General features: G+C 41.6%; 1 protein-coding gene across 1 annotated transcript in view; it reads right to left on the bottom strand.

The window, feature by feature from the left end:
• LOC123024697 (guanylate cyclase soluble subunit beta-2-like) overlaps positions 1-18859 on the bottom strand; it is a 29396-nt gene extending 10537 nt beyond the window's left edge. Inside the window, exons 1-8 of the mRNA XM_044432742.1 lie at positions 18605-18859; positions 15281-15354; positions 10700-10794; positions 6784-6944; positions 5798-5897; positions 4647-4861; positions 2754-2865; positions 783-886 (exon numbers count right to left, since the gene is read on the bottom strand). Coding sequence (XP_044288677.1) covers positions 783-886; positions 2754-2865; positions 4647-4861; positions 5798-5897; positions 6784-6944; positions 10700-10794; positions 15281-15354; positions 18605-18859 — 1116 coding nt within the window. The remainder of the gene's footprint in view (positions 1-782; positions 887-2753; positions 2866-4646; positions 4862-5797; positions 5898-6783; positions 6945-10699; positions 10795-15280; positions 15355-18604) is intronic.
• Positions 18860-19708: the final 849 nt, after the last annotated feature.

Below are 19708 nucleotides of genomic sequence, written 5' to 3'. Positions count from 1 at the left end.
ATTCAATTTCAAAGCAGAATTTGGGGAGCACATTCCAGCGATATGTGGGCCAAAGGTTGGAAACATCATACCAAAAATACCAACATATTTGAGTTTACAATTCTTATGTTAGCAGCAATGTCTTGGGAGAGACAATTTAACATTTTAGAATGGGAAAAACACGCAGAAACAGGAAAAAAACCCCATACAATTAGTGCTTGGGGAAAGAGGGTTGAGGCCACGAGAAGGTGGTACAACTCATTGGGGAACCTCTGAAGACCCATTTGGAACCCAGTGTCCTGGGTTTGACCTGAGGCCTGATCTTCTGTATCCCTGAGTAGGCTAACACAAGATCAAATCCATAGACATCTACTCCTGGATCCTGAAATACCACATCATTAGGCTGATGGATCTTTGTTCTATCATGCTACTGCATTCCCATGATTGTGGCGAGGAGAGGATTTTTTTTTCTTCTAGGCAAGACACAGAACCTAATCTGACAACACTGTCAGAAGTAGCATGATGTTACAAGGGGTTATCATCTTAGGGTAACTGATCATGTCAACAAGCTACCATTAGCGTTTCAGCAAAAAGCGATAACAGTAAAGAGGTTCCTGTATAAAGAGGTTCCTGTATCAGGTGATTAAGGCTGCAATCCAATACCCACTTGCCTGGAAATATACCCCACTGAACTTACTTCAATGGGACTTACTTCTGCAGAGACATATAAAGAATTGCTCTTCAGGGTAGCTATATGTTTGGTTCCATGCAGAGAGAAATTACTTATTCTTAGTTTGACTTACTTCTTCATCAAACACGATATGGAAAGGAAGCCCATTGCAGAAAGTCTTTGGATCTATCCAGAGGGTCTTTGGATAGACAGGATCAAATCCTCTCAGAAGTCGTCCTGAAATATGGGGGGAAATGATGCTTTCAACTTTACCACAGTTCACTCAGCAAATCAGTAGCAATTTATAGGTAGCATGGTTTTCTAAGATGGTTGACTACACATTCAATCAGTACTCTACCTATCACATCCCTCTAATAGTGTCTCGGTGCTATACATGAATTTTCTTTTTATTTGTACACTGATATCAATTGCAAATTGAAAGTACTGTTCCTTAGGCTTGCCCACTTATGCATATATCGGAACCTGGTGCAGATTAATGCAGTGACAGGAGAAAAGGAGCCTATTTGAAAGCTTGTTTAGGTCCCATTATATCTAAAAAAGCTTGTTTAGGTCTCATTATATCTCAGGCAGCACCACCCATGCTATTTATTCTTCAAATATACTTTTCAGTCTCGTTTACTATATTTCCATACCACCCAATAGCCAAAATGCTCTGGACAGCCTATGAAATTTAAAGCTTTAAGAATGTTATGTAATGCATTATCCCTTGCACAATTCGAACATGACTTACACAATATCCACACTACGTTTTTATTAGGGTTTTTCAATACAGAGCTTTTCTACAGAAGGATGCTAACTGTAGTGTCTACAGTACTTTCAGTTTCTGTAGCACAGAAATTCTGTAGAATTCTAGCATTACACAGACAGCATTTCCTTTTCTGCTTTTCCTTTTCTCTAGGAGGCAATGTGCTATAGTGGAATAGTACATCAGTAGGAAAACAGATTCTCTTTTACTATCAGAAATAATGCTTCATTGTCCCCCACTATAAAACCTCCCAAAGTGTTTTAAAACAGAAACAAAACTGGAAGATCATAACTTCATCTAAAGAATCTAGAACAACCAAGAGTAAGGGATGATAAACACATGATAAATGCCTCATGTGGAGAAGTTCACAATACTCGGGGCTACATTGGATATTTTGCTGCCTCAGATCAAGGACAAGATGATATCCATTCTCCACCACCACCACGCCATGTGCAGAGCCCGACTGGATCGGCAGCTGAACCTTGTTGCAACACTTGAACTGCTTCCCACCCACCAGCACTTGCTGCCTCACTTTGTCTAACAACAGGACCAGCTATAGGACCAGAGTGCATGGAACTTTACAGCATTTCACGAACAAAAACTGGCCATGCCCCGTGCAACCAGGAGCTTATAATCTAAAATAGATGTTGAGAAAACAGAAGGTGAATGAGAGTAGTTGTGTACCAGTGAAGTTACAAGTACTTAATTTTAGTCAAAGCAAACAAAACATGATTTGAAAGAAAAGGTCTGAAGGAAGCAGAATTTGGAGCAAAGGCGAAAGGGCTGGGGTACTCCCAGAGTAAAGAAATTTGCAGTAGGCAAGTTCTGCTTTAGGATCTGAGCATCTCGTGCCCACAAATATAAATGCAGAGCAGGGGAGCAGAAAAATAGGGGGAAATGGTTTTGTTCCAAATGTTTTTGTTTTCCAGGCCTTCAAATTTCCAGGCAGGAACAGGTTAGCGAAGGCTTCTGAAAGGAATGCATAGCTTTTAATTTACAATATAATGAAATGATTCTATTATATAATTATGTCAGGGTTCTGGATTTCAGTTGATAGCTATTCTGTCAAAATTGCACGCTACATGACAATTTGTATCTGTGTGCATGTGTGTGAGTGTCATGTTTTCATTGTTCTATTGTAGCTTGAATTTTTCATTTAGGTGATTCTGAAGAAAGACGCTTGACAGTGTTACCGACACTAAGAGACTGGCTGTCTGATCGCAAAGCATCTTGTGGTAAATTGTAGCTGTTACTGCAAAAAGAGACCAACGTGGGTTTCTCTATGTCAATGCTGAAACAGAGTCAATGCCAAACACTTTTTAAAGGTACAGAATTTACCTTTTCCTATTGTCACAATTCCTCGGATGGTTTCCCAGTGGCTTTTCTTAATAGGACGGGTGGAAAGCCGACTTGTTTTATCTCTGATCTTATTCATCGTTCTTTCAAGATCCTGTGGAATCAACACAAAGCAGTCACTAAGCCATTTAATATTTTAAACAATGGAATGGATACTAGGGACTCTGCATCAGCAAAAGAATAATGGTGACAATAACAGACAGACAGTGTTTTAAATTTATTTCTCTACACTTGGAACTGGAGCACACACAGAACACAAGCGAATATGTTTCATTCTTGCCAGTGCTTTGGAGGCAATCCTTCAGATTACTGAGCATAAACATGAATTGCAGGTGTTCTGAATATAAAATATCTCCTATTTACATCCATTCTTTCTGATTATCCAGCTCAGGATAAACATTAACAAAAATAAAGAAGTGAAACACAGGAGCTTGGCTTAAACTAGGGCCAACTTTATTAAGCATAAGTGTATGAGAAAAGCCATGCTGGATCAGACCAATGGCCCATCCTGTACAGCATTCGGCTCAAGCAAACCCGTAACAGAGTCTGCAGAGGTGACAGACTGTGTGGGGAAAGAACCACTTCTAGATCCTAAAGGCAACTAGCCTTTGAGTTATTTCAGTGACCCTCCCCAGAGGGGGAAGTGGGAATTTGTCCCCATCTTTTCCTGTCCGGAGTTATCCCTTCACTGGGCCCCACAATTCTGGATAGATGAGACAGGGTACCTGAAGGGATGTCCACTCCTAGTTTAAAGTTTTTTAAAAAATAAGACATGAGAGTGGAAGGGGATTTAAAGTTGCTCATCAACAAGCACATATGTCTTTGGTCACAGTCTTCCACAGTATAGTAAGATACATTGCATTTCTATTTATAGCAAATATTTCTAAATTTCCCCATTTATATTAGCATATACAAACATTATGCAAATCAGTGTCCTCTTTTTTGGAAATCCATAAAGGACCACCATGTATGGTCACCCATTATCATCTCAATTTTCCCAACTCCAAATGAATCCCTTCCTGAGAACTTTTCAGGTTGGACACAGGACCATTCGAATCAGCCATCATCAAGAACCACGAACTTCTGAGAGTTTAGAAAATCTGTGCGCAGATGTATTCTAGTCTACAGGATAGGTCATCTAACTCTCACACTATGGTGCTAGTGCAAATTCAAGTGGAATTAAAAGATTTAGAGGCAGCAGCTGAATAACTTTACCACACTATCATATCAGATCAAGTATTCTGAGGCTACTGTCAGTAGGTAACTTGTCCCACTGAAATCAGAGAGACATAGTTCTGAATAAGATGCAAAGGACCAAGTAGTATGTTGGCTTTAGACGTGTGAGTTTTGACTGGTCACTTAAACAACAGCAACAGTGCAATCCTATTCATATCAATTCAGAAGTAAATTTCATTGCATCTTATTCCCAGGTAAATGTGCATAGGAATTTATTATAACTTTAGTTAAGGCTACTGAACAATTTTAAAAGTAGATCTTACAATGACTTCCCCATTCACCTTAAAGCTAGGGTCTGTCACATGCATAGATCCATGGTGCAAATCATGAGCAATGTTTCAGCCGAACATGGTTCCTATTTATGCTGGTCCTTTAAATAAAGGTCTTAACCCTAGGTATATTTTGTAACTTGCAGTGAAAGTCAATGGCCCAGGAAAAAAAATAAGAAAAGCACCTTTCTCCTGTACACATGTCATCAGCGTTGCAACATAAGTATTATCTGAGTGGCTGTATGGTTTTTATTTCCGCTAACAGATAAATATATTGCACAACATGTAGCTCTGAAATTGTGTTGATGCTGTATTTTGTATAAATGCATTTTCCTGCTGATGCTTCTGCACAGAATAAACATCACAGTACCTCTTTATTCAGCTGTTTTTCTCCTTGTGAACTTGAAAAGTATTGTGGAGAGGAAGAGAATTTGTTTCTTCTTTTCTGTGAAAATACCGGTTGTTGCGTTACAAGGAACACAATGTGCTCTTTTTTCCCTGTCCTTTCTTCTTCTTCTGTTTGATTAACAATTTCCATGGAAATTTCAATGTTGAAAAAATCCAAGGCTGCTGCACCAATGATTCCTAAAGCAAAAGAAGCATGTTATTGTCCTGTCCTGTGGATGTCATTCCTAAACACATTTTCTCAGAAATACATCCTACTAAGCTAACAGTTTTCAAAGCATTACTTTAAAAAGAAAAGATTTATGCCCTCCCTTCCTACCACTAAATAGTGTTCAAGATAGTTAACAACAGTAAAAGCCAACATTTAAAACAAAAACATATAGAAAATATACATTAACAAATGCTATTAAGAACAAGACAAAAAAATCATAGAATAACAACAGCACCCAACTCAACTAACCAAATTACATGCCAAAGACCTACTCAGATGAAAATGACTCCTGGTGGAAGGACAGCAGAGAGAGAACTAACCTAGCCTTCCTCGGCAGAGAGTTCCATGTCTGAGAGCAACCACCAAATAGGCCCTCTTTTTTCCCTCCTTCAAACATATCTGATGGTAGCAATATCAAAAGAAGGGCTTTCCCCTCAAGGACTGGGCAGGCTCGTATAGGAGAAGGTGATCTTTTAGGTAGCCCTGTCCAAATCTATATGGGGCCTTCCGGATCTTATGTGGCTAGGTATTAATTTAGCAAATGTTTAGGTATACACATAAGCTTTCAGCAAGCACTGAAGTGCCACCAAAGCAGCACCTCTAGGTGCAGGGAGTGCGGGGAGAATTCCAAAGGCAGGGCATTGCAAGCGACAAACCCTTTCCTTAGTCACTGTCAGATGTCCCTGGGCAGGCAGGGCAACAGGGCAACCAAGAGGCCATGATCTGTGGATCTCAGTGAAAGGGCAAGTTGGTGTATGAGAAGAAGATGACTTATGGCTAATGTGATGAATAAAGGGTATGACAGAGCTCTAGAAAAGGCAAAACATGCTTGATGTGAAACAGTCTGTAGACATCAGTCCACTGTTATGTCTTTCAAAGTCCACTTTGTAAAAAAAAAGACATACCTGGAACAATATGACACAACCCTCGTCTGTCTGAGTAATAATGCAAATGCATTGACCCGTCTTCATTCTTTTCTACCCTAAATGAAGGAGCATTCATTTCCTGAAAAACATTCAAAGCATTAATACGGCACATTTCATATATTTTGGAATATTTTCTTCAATGGCACCTTGAAGCAGGAGAAGCCTATCTGTGGGTCCAATTAAAGCAAAACAGTGGGTTCCGTTGGTAGCTCTGCCAATTAGAACCACAGAGCACCCAAAGCAACAGTTCACCACCTCATTTAATTTATAAACAAAAGAAAGTTATTTTCCAGCATACAGAGAGGCTAGAATGGATCGAAAAGATATCATTGTATGTCTCTGTATTTTTAGGTGGTGCCATGGCTCTGACTGCCACATGTACTTCATAAGGAACATGTTCTGCCAGTGGCTGAAAGCTGAAAGCTCCAGGACGCCTTCCATGATAGTCCTGCCTGTGAGATTTCTTAGCATCACCCCTGCAACCTCGTCAGGAAAATCAGTGAAGCGAACATTTTTCACATCAACACCAATCTTGCAGATGCTGATGTCACTCAGAGCTATCAACAGCTTGGGAATGTTACATAAGCACCTTACTTATACCGGGTGAAACGCTTTGTGCACCTAGCTCAGTTCCATCTGACTGGCACAGGCAGAAAGAACTTGGTGCCCTCCAGATATTTTGGATTGCCACTCTAAGAATCCCACCTGGTAGAGCCTCTGTGCAAAGTTCCATACAAATTTAAATCTTAGAGGAAGGTAACCAAATCTCAGCAGCCCAGTATTTTAAGCCCAAGCAATCACAAGCACAAAGCATCTAAAACAACTAACGTAAATAATTTAGGTAGCATGTATACCAGAAACATGTTTTGTGAGGTGCTTGCTATTGAGAATATGTGCCCTGTCTAGAGATACAGGAATCATACATTTCTCTGCTAGCATCACAGAGATTACTGATGTCTACTTGCCTGGTAAGACAAACTCAGGTAGCTGTGCAATGCATCCAGGTTCTCTATAAATTCATAGAGGTTTCCTCCCAGAGTTCTCAGCATATGGTCATAACCAGACCGCTTACAGAATTCAAAAAAATACTCTCCAAACTGCTTCAGGACCATATCTGGAGGAACATCTGGAAAAATAAGCATACATAACATGGAACCATCATGGTTTGGGACCAGGAACATGTTTTAACTCACTTCAGTTAGAGTACCTTATCCCAAATGGCTTTAGAATAGACAATCCCAATCTATCAGGACTTTTACTATTAATTGCAAAAGGATCAGGATATAACTGTAAGCCTATTTGAATCATATTTCAGTGAAAGCAAAGTACATGGATTTAAACCAGCTTGGAACCTGATGGTCAGTAAAAGATACATAGGAATACAAAGAAGACTGAAGAGAAATTAGTTGCTGCCATAGCCCCTAGGATTTGGTGCCTATGCGGCTACTTCACATATAGCATTTTAAAGTACACCATGAAATCTGAATCTGCAACAAATGTATGCAATAAAAGCAGGTGTTTTCAGCCATGAATAATCCATAAGAAACCATGTTCTTGGTAGCCCTAATATGATATCCATATTTTGTTGAATTCTTCTCAAAAACAACCTGAAATTCAATGCACACCTACCCTTAACCCAGTCTCTTCCTCCCAGGAATGGCCAGCCATAGAATTTTGGGAAGTTCATAACGAGGACAGAGAGATGACAGAGGTTCTCTATTACTGTGTTGTTGTTGTTGTTGTTGTTGTTATTATTATAACATTTCTATGCCGCCCCTTGCCGAAACCTCGGGGCGGCTTACAACATGATAAAATACATTGAAATACAATAGTACATAATAAGTTACCATTAAAATGTGGTTACACTGTCTCTAAACATGGAGTTGGTATATAGTGACCATAGCTAGTTGCTATAAAAGATCTTTCCTCTACGTCTAACTCCTATGTCTGAACCATCAAAAGTTACAGTGCATTCTTACATAGTACTTCATAAGATTCATTTCTGAACAAATTAAGCATAAATTATTGCTATGCTAGCAGCCATTAATACATCTATTATAGACCTGGTTCACATACCACAGCAAACCAGAGTACAGGTTGAGCATAGCTTGTTAATGAATCATTAGAAGTTGTCAAATTGTGGGTTGTTGCATGAACCTAGCTGTGCTAACAAGTCATGGTTTGTTAACCACAAACATTCCACAGTTCACAATCTAACAAACCATGGATTCTCTCAGTCAGTCATAGTTAACAAACAATAGTTTATTAGTCCAGCTGGGCTCATGCAACACAACAATTTGCAATTCAATGGCAATTCATGGTTCAACAACGCTCTTGATGACATAATTGCAAGGGGCTGGTGATCTCACGACTCTGATCCTTAGGTAAATTTTAAGAGACTTGTGAATTCTCAAGATCAAAAGTTAAAATAATGCACTAACAGTACCATATACTGTATTTGAAGATAAAAGGTATACTTGGAAGGAAACAAAAATCGAAGAAATTAGTTGTGAAAAAGAGAATAAGAGATCAAAAGCTCTGTCATAGGATCAGCAACATTTCATCTTGTAACTCAGTTTTCAGAATTCCCACTATAATCCAAGAGTCATAATAGAACTACAATGGAAACTTTCCATTTACGATAACCTGGATAGATGAATGACTTTAAAACAAAGTTTGGCCACCTAATTGCTAGAACAATTTTTTAAAATCCTAGCAGAAACAGAAGTTGTTTATCCATTTTTTTTCTTTTCCATGGGAAGTGACAGAAATGTTCCTAACTGTTTCTAAAAATGTCCTGTAAACAAAAGACAATGCATGATTTCCCTCCCCTCTTGCTATTTTCACTAGCAACTGAGGACAAGATGGCATTTCAAATTGGCCAGCGAGTCAATTCTCCATCTTCATAGAACCATAGGGAGCTGCCTGATACTCAGTCCGAACAACTAGAACAGTATTGACAATGCTAACCAGCAGAACCTCTCTGGGTTTTTGTAACCCTACTTGAAAAACGCCAGGAATGAACCAAAGACCTTCTGTATGTGAAGCAAGCATTCCACCACTGAGCCCTAGTACTAGCATGCTGTTTCTAAGCAGTTTGACTTGATATCTCTCAGTTACGTCTTTACTTGCCTATGTTTCCATCACATGCAATGCTAGACCTGGGGCTCAGGCCTATAGGACAAAAAAGCACACATTTGCATATTTTAATTTATATGTACAAGTATATGCTCAAAATTAGAAATCATTACTATAATTTAAATGTTATGCAAAGCAAGCTAATTAACCTCTTGCTTGCTTTTGGGACAAAACTGTGCAACATTCTAAGTTGTGCTTGCTTAATGCCAAGGAGTAAGCGCATTACCCATAGTGAGTTTTATTCCTCAGTAAATCCTCTCCACCTCTCCATCACCAACAAGCACAACAACCCTGGACAGAGATCTCAGAACTAGAGGCCGTTGCTTTGCCTTGGACCAGGAGAGGAAACTGAGAGAATTGTGGCTAGGTGCAGTTTGCAATTTTAAGTTTCTAGAAACCTCATCAACAGGCAACCCTTATGGAACAATCACACTGCCCCCTCCCTAGGTGCCTGCAATCCTTCAGAATCAGAAGCTCAAATGCATTCAATGGCCAGAGTGAAGTGCAGTGGTGGCAATTTTAGCTTGGCCTTCTGGATAAAGTGCCACAGAAATGAATAGAAGGAAGTTAGGGTGCCACTAGGCATTACATAGACCCCTGCAGCCTCCTCCTTTACCTGCCTCTTTCCTCCCCTTTCAAAGGTGCATTACTTTGCTTAGCTAGAGTAGTTCTTTTTGCAGTGGCTGCCACGGGGGAGAAATGGGAACTTGGCCACTGAACTCCAATTCCTGTGGTTGGAAGACCTCCGTGATGGAACTCCAAAGAATCCTATGATGTCAGGAAACCATAGGGCTGCACCAATAAAGTGCCGGAGGTACAGGTGGTTACCCTTTTTAGGACCAAGCAAAAGTCCTAATAAAGGCATTGCCCAACTGCATTTTTTGGATTTATATTTTTCATAGCAACATGGCTATGTTTCGAAAGCAACAAGAGGGGGAACATGTGTGGGATAAAAGCCAGCTAATCCCTGGGTTCCAGATTAAATAGAGATCATCGGGGCTCTAGTACCTTCATGCTAGTAAGTCCCTTTTCCCCCAGTTACATGAAAACCAAAGTAATTTTTTCAAATGTTCTATTCAGCGGAATCCAGTCCATGGACTCTGGACTTAATGAAAACAATGAGCACACTATGAAAAGAAAGGTGAGTCCCTGCTCTAGTTTTAAAAGCTGGTGCTACATTCTGCATTTGTTTACTAAGGGAGTGAGTTCCAAGGTCTCCTAATAATTGCAAGGATACTGAGTTCAGGAGGAAGACACAGGCTTGTATTAAGGCAACGGGGGCAGCTCTAAAGATCGGAGGCACACGCCCAAGTGAGCTTTTTATAACATTGCTCACAGTTTTCCATTTGTTGCCTTGCTGCTAATAGAAAAGTAATCTTTCATTTAACAGTTCATCAAAGCCTGTTAAATAGAGAAGTTCTTATTTACTACTTCAACAAATGTGAGGGAGCAACTGTTTTTAAAAGGTTATGATTTGGTAAAACTGCATGATTGGGTTTAAAAGAGGTTGGGCCCTATGGATTTCAAAAGCCACTCCCCACCCCTAATCTCCCCTGTTCAAATATAAAAATGCAACCCCGTACTGAAAGTATGATTTACTTATATTGAAGTGAAAGCTGCAAAGTTGCAAGATACCTCAGTCAGACCATGAGGCCTATTTAGCTTCAAACAAGATATAGATACAAATATAATTTCTTAAATCCGTAGGGCCCAAATCTTGCATTTCCCCCAGAAAATACATACCCAGCATTTTGCATGCCTTGTCAATTAGCTGCATTGTGATCTCATCACGGTAAACTTCAAAGGTCATAAAGCTATCCTGTACTCCAGTTTGAACTCTGTAACAGAAACAGAATTTCTTAACATTTTAATAACTTTTTAAGCATTCAATTTCCTTTTCAATCAGCTGGCCCACACTTAAATAGCTATTACTCAGCAGGGCTATTTTTTTCACTCACTGAAGACAAAATCAGGTGTTCAGAAATGGACTAAAAGTACAATCCTATGCAAGTTTAAAGGGGGGGGGGAGTCCTACAATTTCCAGCATTCCTCAGCCAGCATGGTTGACTGGGGCATACTGGAAGTAGTATAACTTTTTCTGTCTAAATATACATAGGACTGTTTCCTAAGATGGCCATGCTTTAGCAGTAGTGTACCAGTAAATTTTCAAGTGCAGGCACGCCTCATTATAGTTACCATATCAATGACCCCAAAAGGAGTCAGACATTCATACAGTTGGATGGATCCATATCAACAAAGTAGTTAAACCAGGATCAGATCCTTGTAAATTGAATAGGTCTTAATTGTCCATTCAAGACAAAACAGGGCAAAATACTTTACATAACAGGAAACAATATATTGTAGTGAGGAGAACCCATTCCCCCATCCATTTGCTGCTGTGAGAATGCAGCTAAGCTCAGAGGGAGCTCTGGGATGGCAGTCCTGTCTCTCCCTCTGCCTCCCTCCCCCCTACCCCCCCCTCATTGTGTTTGTGTGTGTGAAGTCCCAAAGCTGCATCCCTGAAATCCCAATGAGACAAGTTAATCATGACAAAGTTATATTCCACTGATTTCAATAGATGTAATTGCCCTGGTCTGCATCAAAATCAATATTATGAGATACATGTTTTTAGAATGAATGTTTCTATGTGTAGATGTACATAGATGTTTTCCATAGGGCAGTGTGCTTCTGCTCTCCTGCCATGGTAGCTGACCTCATGGGAGTTCTGATTTATGCCACAGTGATGCATCTGTTTGCTAATCAGGTTGGTAAAGTAGTTTCCCGTGAACTCTGCTTTGTAGAGATCCCAATGGAATTGTTGGAGACAAGGGTCCAGACCGTGGGTCCTCAAACTACGGCTCGTGGGCTGGATCCAGCCTGCCATGCCCATTTATCTGGCCCACCTCAGAGGTTTTGGACCCGTGCACACCTGCTGCCACCTGCCTCGCCCCGTGTGTGGGGAGGCAGCAGCTTGCTCATGCAGAGATCGCTTTGGACTTGCTTGGAGAAAACAATCCCCAAGCGAGCAAGCCACTGCCTTGTGCGCCCGCCTCGCAGCACGTGCCACCCCGCCTCGCCCCCCCCGCTCGCCACACACGACCACCCATGACTCCCCTCCCCTCACCGCGTGCCCCTCGCCTGCGCGTGCTGCCTCCCCCCTCTCTCCAGCCCACGCGCCTCGCCGGCACCACCTTTCCGGCCTGCACACCCCACCAGCACCTTTCAGCTGCCCCCCTGGTGAAAAAGTCTGGGGACCCCTGGTCCAGACCTTGGCATGCTTGATCCAATTAAGCATGACAAGGGTGAAAGACTGAAAAAGTATCATTATTTGCGAGAATAAGTTTGATCACAGCAAAATGACAATAACCCCCAGGAGCATGGCAGAGCCCCTTTTATACCCTGTATGACCATGGGGTTGAAATCCCCACCAGGATTCCTGGTCGTCACATATGAATCCAAGTGATCTCCACACACCCCTGGGAGGCTGGTCTACCTAAGTGCTGAAGTGGAGGGTCTTGGGTGAGAGACTGCTCAGTCTTGGGCCATTGTTGATTCTCTGTTGTTGTATGCATGCTCGGGATATGACTAGTCCGCTTCCACCTAATGCCAGCCAGCCAGGTGTGTCCTACAAAATGGATGTGATGGACATTTATTTCTATACCTATTTTTTAGAAGGAAAAGTCAGCACAAACTGACTTTTTCTACTGGTGAATAAATAACCCTGCAAAAACATTCCCCTTGGATATGAAAAACATGGGGAACAGTTTGGGAATGGAAAAAATGAGGGATCCTGACATTTCATAAAGAAGGACTCTATATCTGATTATCTGGCTAGTGCAAGGATGATGATTGGCATCCCATGAGGTCTTTCCCTCTACTGGCTCCAGTGTCCTCACAGGAGCAACTGCTCCTGAATGTTCTGTGGGCCTCCCATTCCAGAAATAAGCATTTCTGCTCATTCAAGGTTATTTTCACAAGCATAAAAATTCCATTGTGCAGGTGTTCACTTATGAGAGGACCTGGACACAGCAGGATACTTCCCACAGCATCCATGATCAAAATAGGTTAGCTGCTGTCAATACTAGAACATCAGCAAAACTTAACTCTACTTTTGTAACCATAGCTACTACCATTGGTAATAACTATGATCAGTCTTTCTACACAGCAGTGTAACATGATAGGTATAGAATTACACTCATTATTTTATCAGTTCATTGAGTCACAAAGAAAGCAGTGTATAGGCATTGCTGTCACCTTTCTATTTAAGGATCCCTTCCTTTATTTTACATATATTAAGAATATAAACATCATTTCTGAAGGGTCAGCAAGTTAATCTAGTGTAAGGCTATTGTGTCTTTGACAAAATGTGAAGACCATCAAACTCAAAACCCATTGCAAACAAAAGAATGTCTCCATAGAAATTTTAGTTAGCAAACAAACAGAGAGAAAGAAATATATATATATAACCGTTTCACTTGCAGTTAATGACACTTAAGGTTGCCAATTGTAATAACTCCAAAAGGCATTGTGGCTTCATTTGGCATAATGACTTTTTAGCCAAGATACAAGAAGTCAATGTGTCTGTTGCAAAAATGTGCACCTGAACAACTTGCCATTCTAAATCATGTTGTATAACAAATAAAGCAATTAGAACAGGGGAGTGTTCCGTGTCAAGGCAATCTCTTGTCTTTGTCTCAATAATTGTTTCCAATTATTCTCAGCAGTGGGAAATCATTCTCCTATTTTATATTCTTTCTATGAATTGTTTGCTTATGCATGCCTTGCCTAAAAGCACTTTCACTATGGAGTAACCCTGCTGAGTCCTGCTGAGAGTCTGGTGTTTCCAGATGTTCTGAAGATATATGTGTGTATATTTGCCTCCCTAAGTGCTATGATTTCTCAGATCTAACCTAATTGGTAGCTTATGCATTCATTCCCTCTTCTGTACTACTGTAATAGCCACATTTTTTCTTCTTGAAAATTGCATGCTGCTGTCTGCTCCAGGAGTAAACAATCTTTTCCTACTGCTCTTTTTAATGATGTAGATTCTGGTAGGGAAATGCTTTGTGCCATGGGACAGCCAGCCCTACTCAGAGGAGAAAATACTGGGGAAGTGCATTGGTCAGTGAAAGGTCAATGGATGACTTTAGGAGAGCACACCCCATAGGCATTGGAGCATAACTGACAGATGTTGGGGACTATAGTGTGCTGGTAGATATTCCAGATACATCGCAATTTGAGCACTACATGGCACAATCCCTAAGATTTCAAAAACTAGTTAATTATGTTTGTTTTTTGCAAGTGAAATCAGAATCAAAGTTACTGAGTTTCACTGAGACTCTACTTATTTTATAATTGCATGTACAGGGGGAACTAACATTGCTGTTGCACCTTAAAGACACACGTGGTACTTTTCCTTCAAGATCTTTGCTCTGGCAAGAGAACTAAAAGCTTTGCATTTAGGTTATTATGTGACACCATCTTGGATCTTGCTAGTCATATCCCAGTTATAAGACTCTTCCTAGTTATAAGACCCTGTTTGTTCTGCTTCCCTGGAGTCTGTGTACCACCTGTTGTCCCTTCCCTCTTCAGAAGGTACAGATGCAATCCTATGCCCATTAAGGCAGAAGAAAGTCCCATGGCTCAGAACATTTGTCGGCCAACATTCTGGCTGGGAAATGCTGTGAGGTGTAAAAACCTTTCTGTATAAATGTGCATAGGATTGTGCCCTTAGTTTGTTTACTGCAGCAAAACTAACCAAGAATCATGTGGCACTTTGGTTGTGTTTCCTGCTTTACAAGCCTGGTTTAAAGATGCAGGGGGGAGAACAGGACCCTGGAGTTGTCTATCAAGAGTAAGAGCAGGAATGCAGACAAAGGAAGAATGTAGGGAACCTTGCCACAGTCTTCCTCATATGATGAGTTGGCTTGTGTTTCTTCTTAAATTATAGTTGTGGTTTCTAAATTTGCATCAAATCCAATAAATTAGTATATATAACTATTATGCAAATCTAAATTTCATTTGTTCCCTTGTTTAGGTGATACATTTCCTATTTTTCCTCCATGTTTAAAACTAACTGATTTATTGTAGCACAAGCTCTAATAAATTAGATTCCTTCAACTGATGCATCTGATGGAATGTGTTCTAGACCATGAAAGCTTATTTCAAAAGTAAATCTGTTTAAGCTGATCAGTCACCTATATGTATACAGGTGTATGTTCATGCAAGTAATTGTTCCAGAGCCCCAAACATTACATAAGAAAGTATTCTTCTATGGTTGTTGTGCTCCTTCCAGCCCTAGACATCTATGAATAAATTTATTACCTTAATTTTTCCCATATTTCTTCACCATATTTTTCAACCACCAGAGACTTCAGGCAAGTATTTATGAATCCATACTATAAAAACAAATGTGAGAAAGTAGAGAAATATATTAGAAAATGCCATTTGCATGACACTTTCCCACTTGTATTTGAAGGCAAAATCCTGTGCATGTTTATATGACAAAAACCCTACAATTCCCAAAATTCTGGCTGCCTTGGGCATGCTGGGAGTTGTAGGCCTTTTGTCCATCTAACATGCATGGGATGAGATCCTCATTTATTTAGAAAACCTATACCCCGGCCTTCTAACATACTTGCATTGCTCAGGGACCTTACAGGCATTAAAATGAAACAATTGTTTGTTTGTTTGTTTATTACAGCATTTATATCCCATCCTTGCATAGAAGCATCAGGACGGCTTACTACAACAGAAATAAAACTGAAACAGAGTCCACAATTAAAAAAAAAAAAAAACAAATCTTAACGGGGACCTAACACATGCAATGACAACGTCTACCCAAAATGCTTGCTGGAACAACAAAAACCAGTCTGCTAAAAACTGTACAAATAGCAGGGCAAGTGGATCTCATTGGATAAGGTATTCTACAACCTGGGTGTGTTTAGCAAGGTACAGTCTCTTTACCTCGTGCTAATCAGGTGTTATTATTTTGAGGTTACATTTATATCCCACCTTTCCTGCTCTTGCAAGGAACCCAGGCTACTTACAAGGTTCTCCTCCTCTCCATTGTGCACTCACAACAGCTGAACTTAATTAAGCTTCCATCTGAGTTGACATGTCTCAGTTTATACTGTTTTAAAGCAAATAGCCAATACATTTTTGTGATTCAAATATTAAAACTGTTATTATCTTCCTCCAAGGAGTTCAGAGTTGTAGACATAAATTTGTCCTACTTCTATCTTGACAACAAACTGCAAGGAAGGCTAGACAGAGTAATTTGTATAATATTGTTTAATCAGGGTTCATCAATAATAAAAGATGCTAAGCATTATCAATATAAATCAATATAATTCAAAACATTTTATGCTTTGCACATGTTGCATGCTGGCCATATAATACTTGATTGAAAAAGCTACTGAGAGGAAATGTGTTTTTGAAGTGGGAGCACTGGGGCATCTGTGCTTCGTCGCCTCCAGGCCACATGCTGACAACTAAAATATACCAGCAATAGAAATATCTGAGTTTCTCTTGGAAATAAGCATTTTAATTATATACTTGCACTGAGTCTATCCCCAGTGAATTCAGCCATTGCCTTTAGCTAGGCTCTCCTTTTGTAGCTGGCATTGCAGCCGTATGAACTAAAATAGAGAAAATCATAAACCTTCATTTGCAAATTGAACCACATGAGCCCATTCATGTTTGTTGTTGTTAGTTGTGAAGTCCCATTTGACCCATGGCAACCCCATGGACAACATTCCTCCAGGCCTTCCTGTCCTCCACCATCCCCCAGAGTCCACTTAAGCTCAGGCAGACTGCTTCAGTGACTCTATCTAGCCACCTCATTCTCTGCCGTCCCCTTTTTTTGCTGGGATTTCGCTCTGTGTAAGATTGCAGTCCTAGTCTTTTTCGTATGCCGTTCATAATTTACTATCTCTAAACAGAATATAGTTTATTTTGCATTTTCTTTGAATTGCTGTATTCATATCTAATATGTCCCACTGTTTCCTGTTTACTAAGCAAAATATTTATATCCACCTCCTAGAATGATATATATGTATACTAAAGCCTGGGGAGTGAACAGGAGTTTTTTTTGCTGTACACCAGTGGGGCATTTGCAAGACTGGTCCTATCCCGATCTTGTTGTTAACATAGGCATGCTGAAATGACTATGCATACAGTTGCACATTAACCCAATACTTGTTGAGTCATCAAGACTCTGTGTCTAAAATGAGTAATCAATGCTGAAGACTACTTGAAGTTTCCTCTCTGTTGCAACTGAATTCAATGGGATGTATGCACTTTGTGGTTTATCCCCTCCCCCAGTATTTTGACTTACAAGGCACACAAAAGCTGCAAGATTAGACACACTTAGCTTGGAGTGCATAACCCACTGAACTTCTGGGCTTGGTTGTGAAGATGCTTGCGTAGGAATCTCTAGTAAACATGCATCTATTCAAGCCACACATTGCAAGCAGATGCACATGCACAGAAGAGGCACTGGTCAGGGTTGTTTAAGAGCAAAAGATCAGCCTCCCCCCACCCCCAATTTCTTACCTATGTTTCTATTTCCTCAGTTTGGTGATTTGTTGGCTGCCAGCAAATCTCTCACACTGCTGTTTGATTAAGAATACCAGTTTATCCAATGAGAAGATGGCTTTAGGTATCACACAACACCATCCTAACGATGCCTACTCAGAAGTAAGTTCCATGGAGTTAAAAGGGACTCACTTCTTTGTAAGTTGCTATAAGACTGAAGCCTTTATTTTTGGAGTCCTCAACAAAGAATATTTAGGTGTGTTTATGATAAAGCTTTGATCCTGCTGTCCAGTCGTTATGATTCATGAACATATTTTCTATATGTCATTCATGGAGTATGACCCCTTGACACTGAGCTGGATCCAGATCCAGATGTATGCATCGATCAGCTGAAGTCAGTGGGACTTATTGGACCACGCTTTTGAAGTATGGCTATGTCTGGATTCAACTGCATTACCCCAGATGTAACACTCCAAGTTAACCACATCCCTTGTGCAATTTCTGTAAATGAGACTCTAGAGTTGGTACATTTATTGTGACATGACAACACTCTCAGTCTCGCTCTTCCTTTCATTTGGCTTGTTCAGTCCACTGCTAGGCACTTTTCTGAATATTTTAGATAGCTGCTGAAATGTTAAGATTGAAATGTTTAACATTCCAGTCTTTGCACACTTGCCACCTTACAAGAAGCCCGTGCCCCTTGCTTTTTTCTTCCCAAGATCTATTCCCAAAGAGAAAGTAAACCATTGGATGCTGTGAGGTATGAAATCAATGGGCTCAGTGAAGCCTGCCCTCAGACACGGACTGCAGCCTCAGGAGCCAGGCAGTGCCTCTAAGCACAGCTAACCGGAATCATTGCAACCCGTGCGCCACACGGCCAAAAGCTTGCACTGGAATTAGCATCCCGGAGTAAAAGGCTGCTTCCCCTTATTCCAAAGCAGCCTGAGTTTTGCTGCGAGCATTCGGATTAAAGGGGTAACTGCGGCCACCAAGGAAGAAAAAGGAAAGGAATGGTTTTATTTCCCCCTTGACGTGTGTTTTCGCGAGCAGATGCTCCTGCTAGTTGGAGCATTTATTTACTCTCTCCTAAATCTTTCTGGAAAGACTGACCCGACGCCCTCTACTGACATCAACGGCTGTTCGTTTGACTTCATTGGAGGCTGGATGGGTCACCGAAGTCGGGTGGGAGGGACCGCCACCGATTGCGATCTCAAGAAGCCACTTGGGCTGGGTCGCAAGCCACTTGATTGATGGACGGTCTTGCGGACCTCCAAGCGGTTGCACTGAAAGTAGTACTACTAGTAAAGTTACGAGGGCATTTCCGGAGCCAAGGCTTGGAGGATCCCGTCTCCATCCTTCCCGCATTTCTGCTTTCTCTCCTGGAAAAGCAGCAGAGCAAAGCAGACATTCCTCTGCTTTCCTTCCACCCAACCTAGTCCTAACACCGTCTAGCCACGAAGTCATCGGATCTCCCCCAGACGTCTCGATCGGCGTCCCAGTCTACGGCGCACTGAAGCCACCGAAGCCCAAAACGTGGTTGCGGGCGAGGGGGCGGGGGAGACCATCGCGACTCACCATTCTGGCGCATGACTCAAAGGATGGAGAGGAGCACCATCGCTGTCATTTCTTCCCCTGGATCAGGATGCTTGGCTTAGAGAGACGAAGCGTCCATCCCCCGGATAGCCTTTCCCTGCCCGAAGCCGCCGAGCTGGCCAAGGGACCTTGCCGGTCAGCCCCTTCCCGCAGCGCAGAGGTCAGAAGCCTTGCCACACGCCAAGGCATCAGCGGCTCCCCGGGGAGCCGACGTGCCCGCAGCTCCCCGTGCCCACCCGCGCACCCATGCACCCAAGACCGCTGCGGTCTTGCGCGTCAGTTTCTCTCGTCCGCTGCAAGGTTATGTTGGCCTGCCTGGCACCAGATCAGAGCGCCCGGTTCTGCCGGCGCGGAAACAGCGCCTCTGTCTGCGCGCTCCTTGGAGTGCAGCGACCCCGCTCCTTGCGGCTGCGAGGCGGCGGAGTTGCTGTCCAGGGGTCTGTGGTGCTGAGGCGTCAATCGGCAAGAGCCAGGCTGGGGAAAAGCACGCCCGCACCACAGCAGGTTCTCACAGGCTTCCGACTTCTCCAGAGAGCTTCGTCCACCCCAGGTGGAGCAAAAAGTAGGGGACGGAGTTGTAGGGCACATCTGCACTGCCGAAGAAAAAGTAGGGCATTTTCC

This window comes from Varanus komodoensis, unplaced genomic scaffold (assembly GCF_004798865.1).
Source record: "Varanus komodoensis strain SLA01 unplaced genomic scaffold, ASM479886v1 scaffold25, whole genome shotgun sequence".
NCBI lineage: Eukaryota > Metazoa > Chordata > Lepidosauria > Squamata > Varanidae > Varanus > Varanus komodoensis.
Note: the sequence above shows the minus strand (reverse complement) of the source record. Positions and strands in the feature narration are given on the sequence as shown.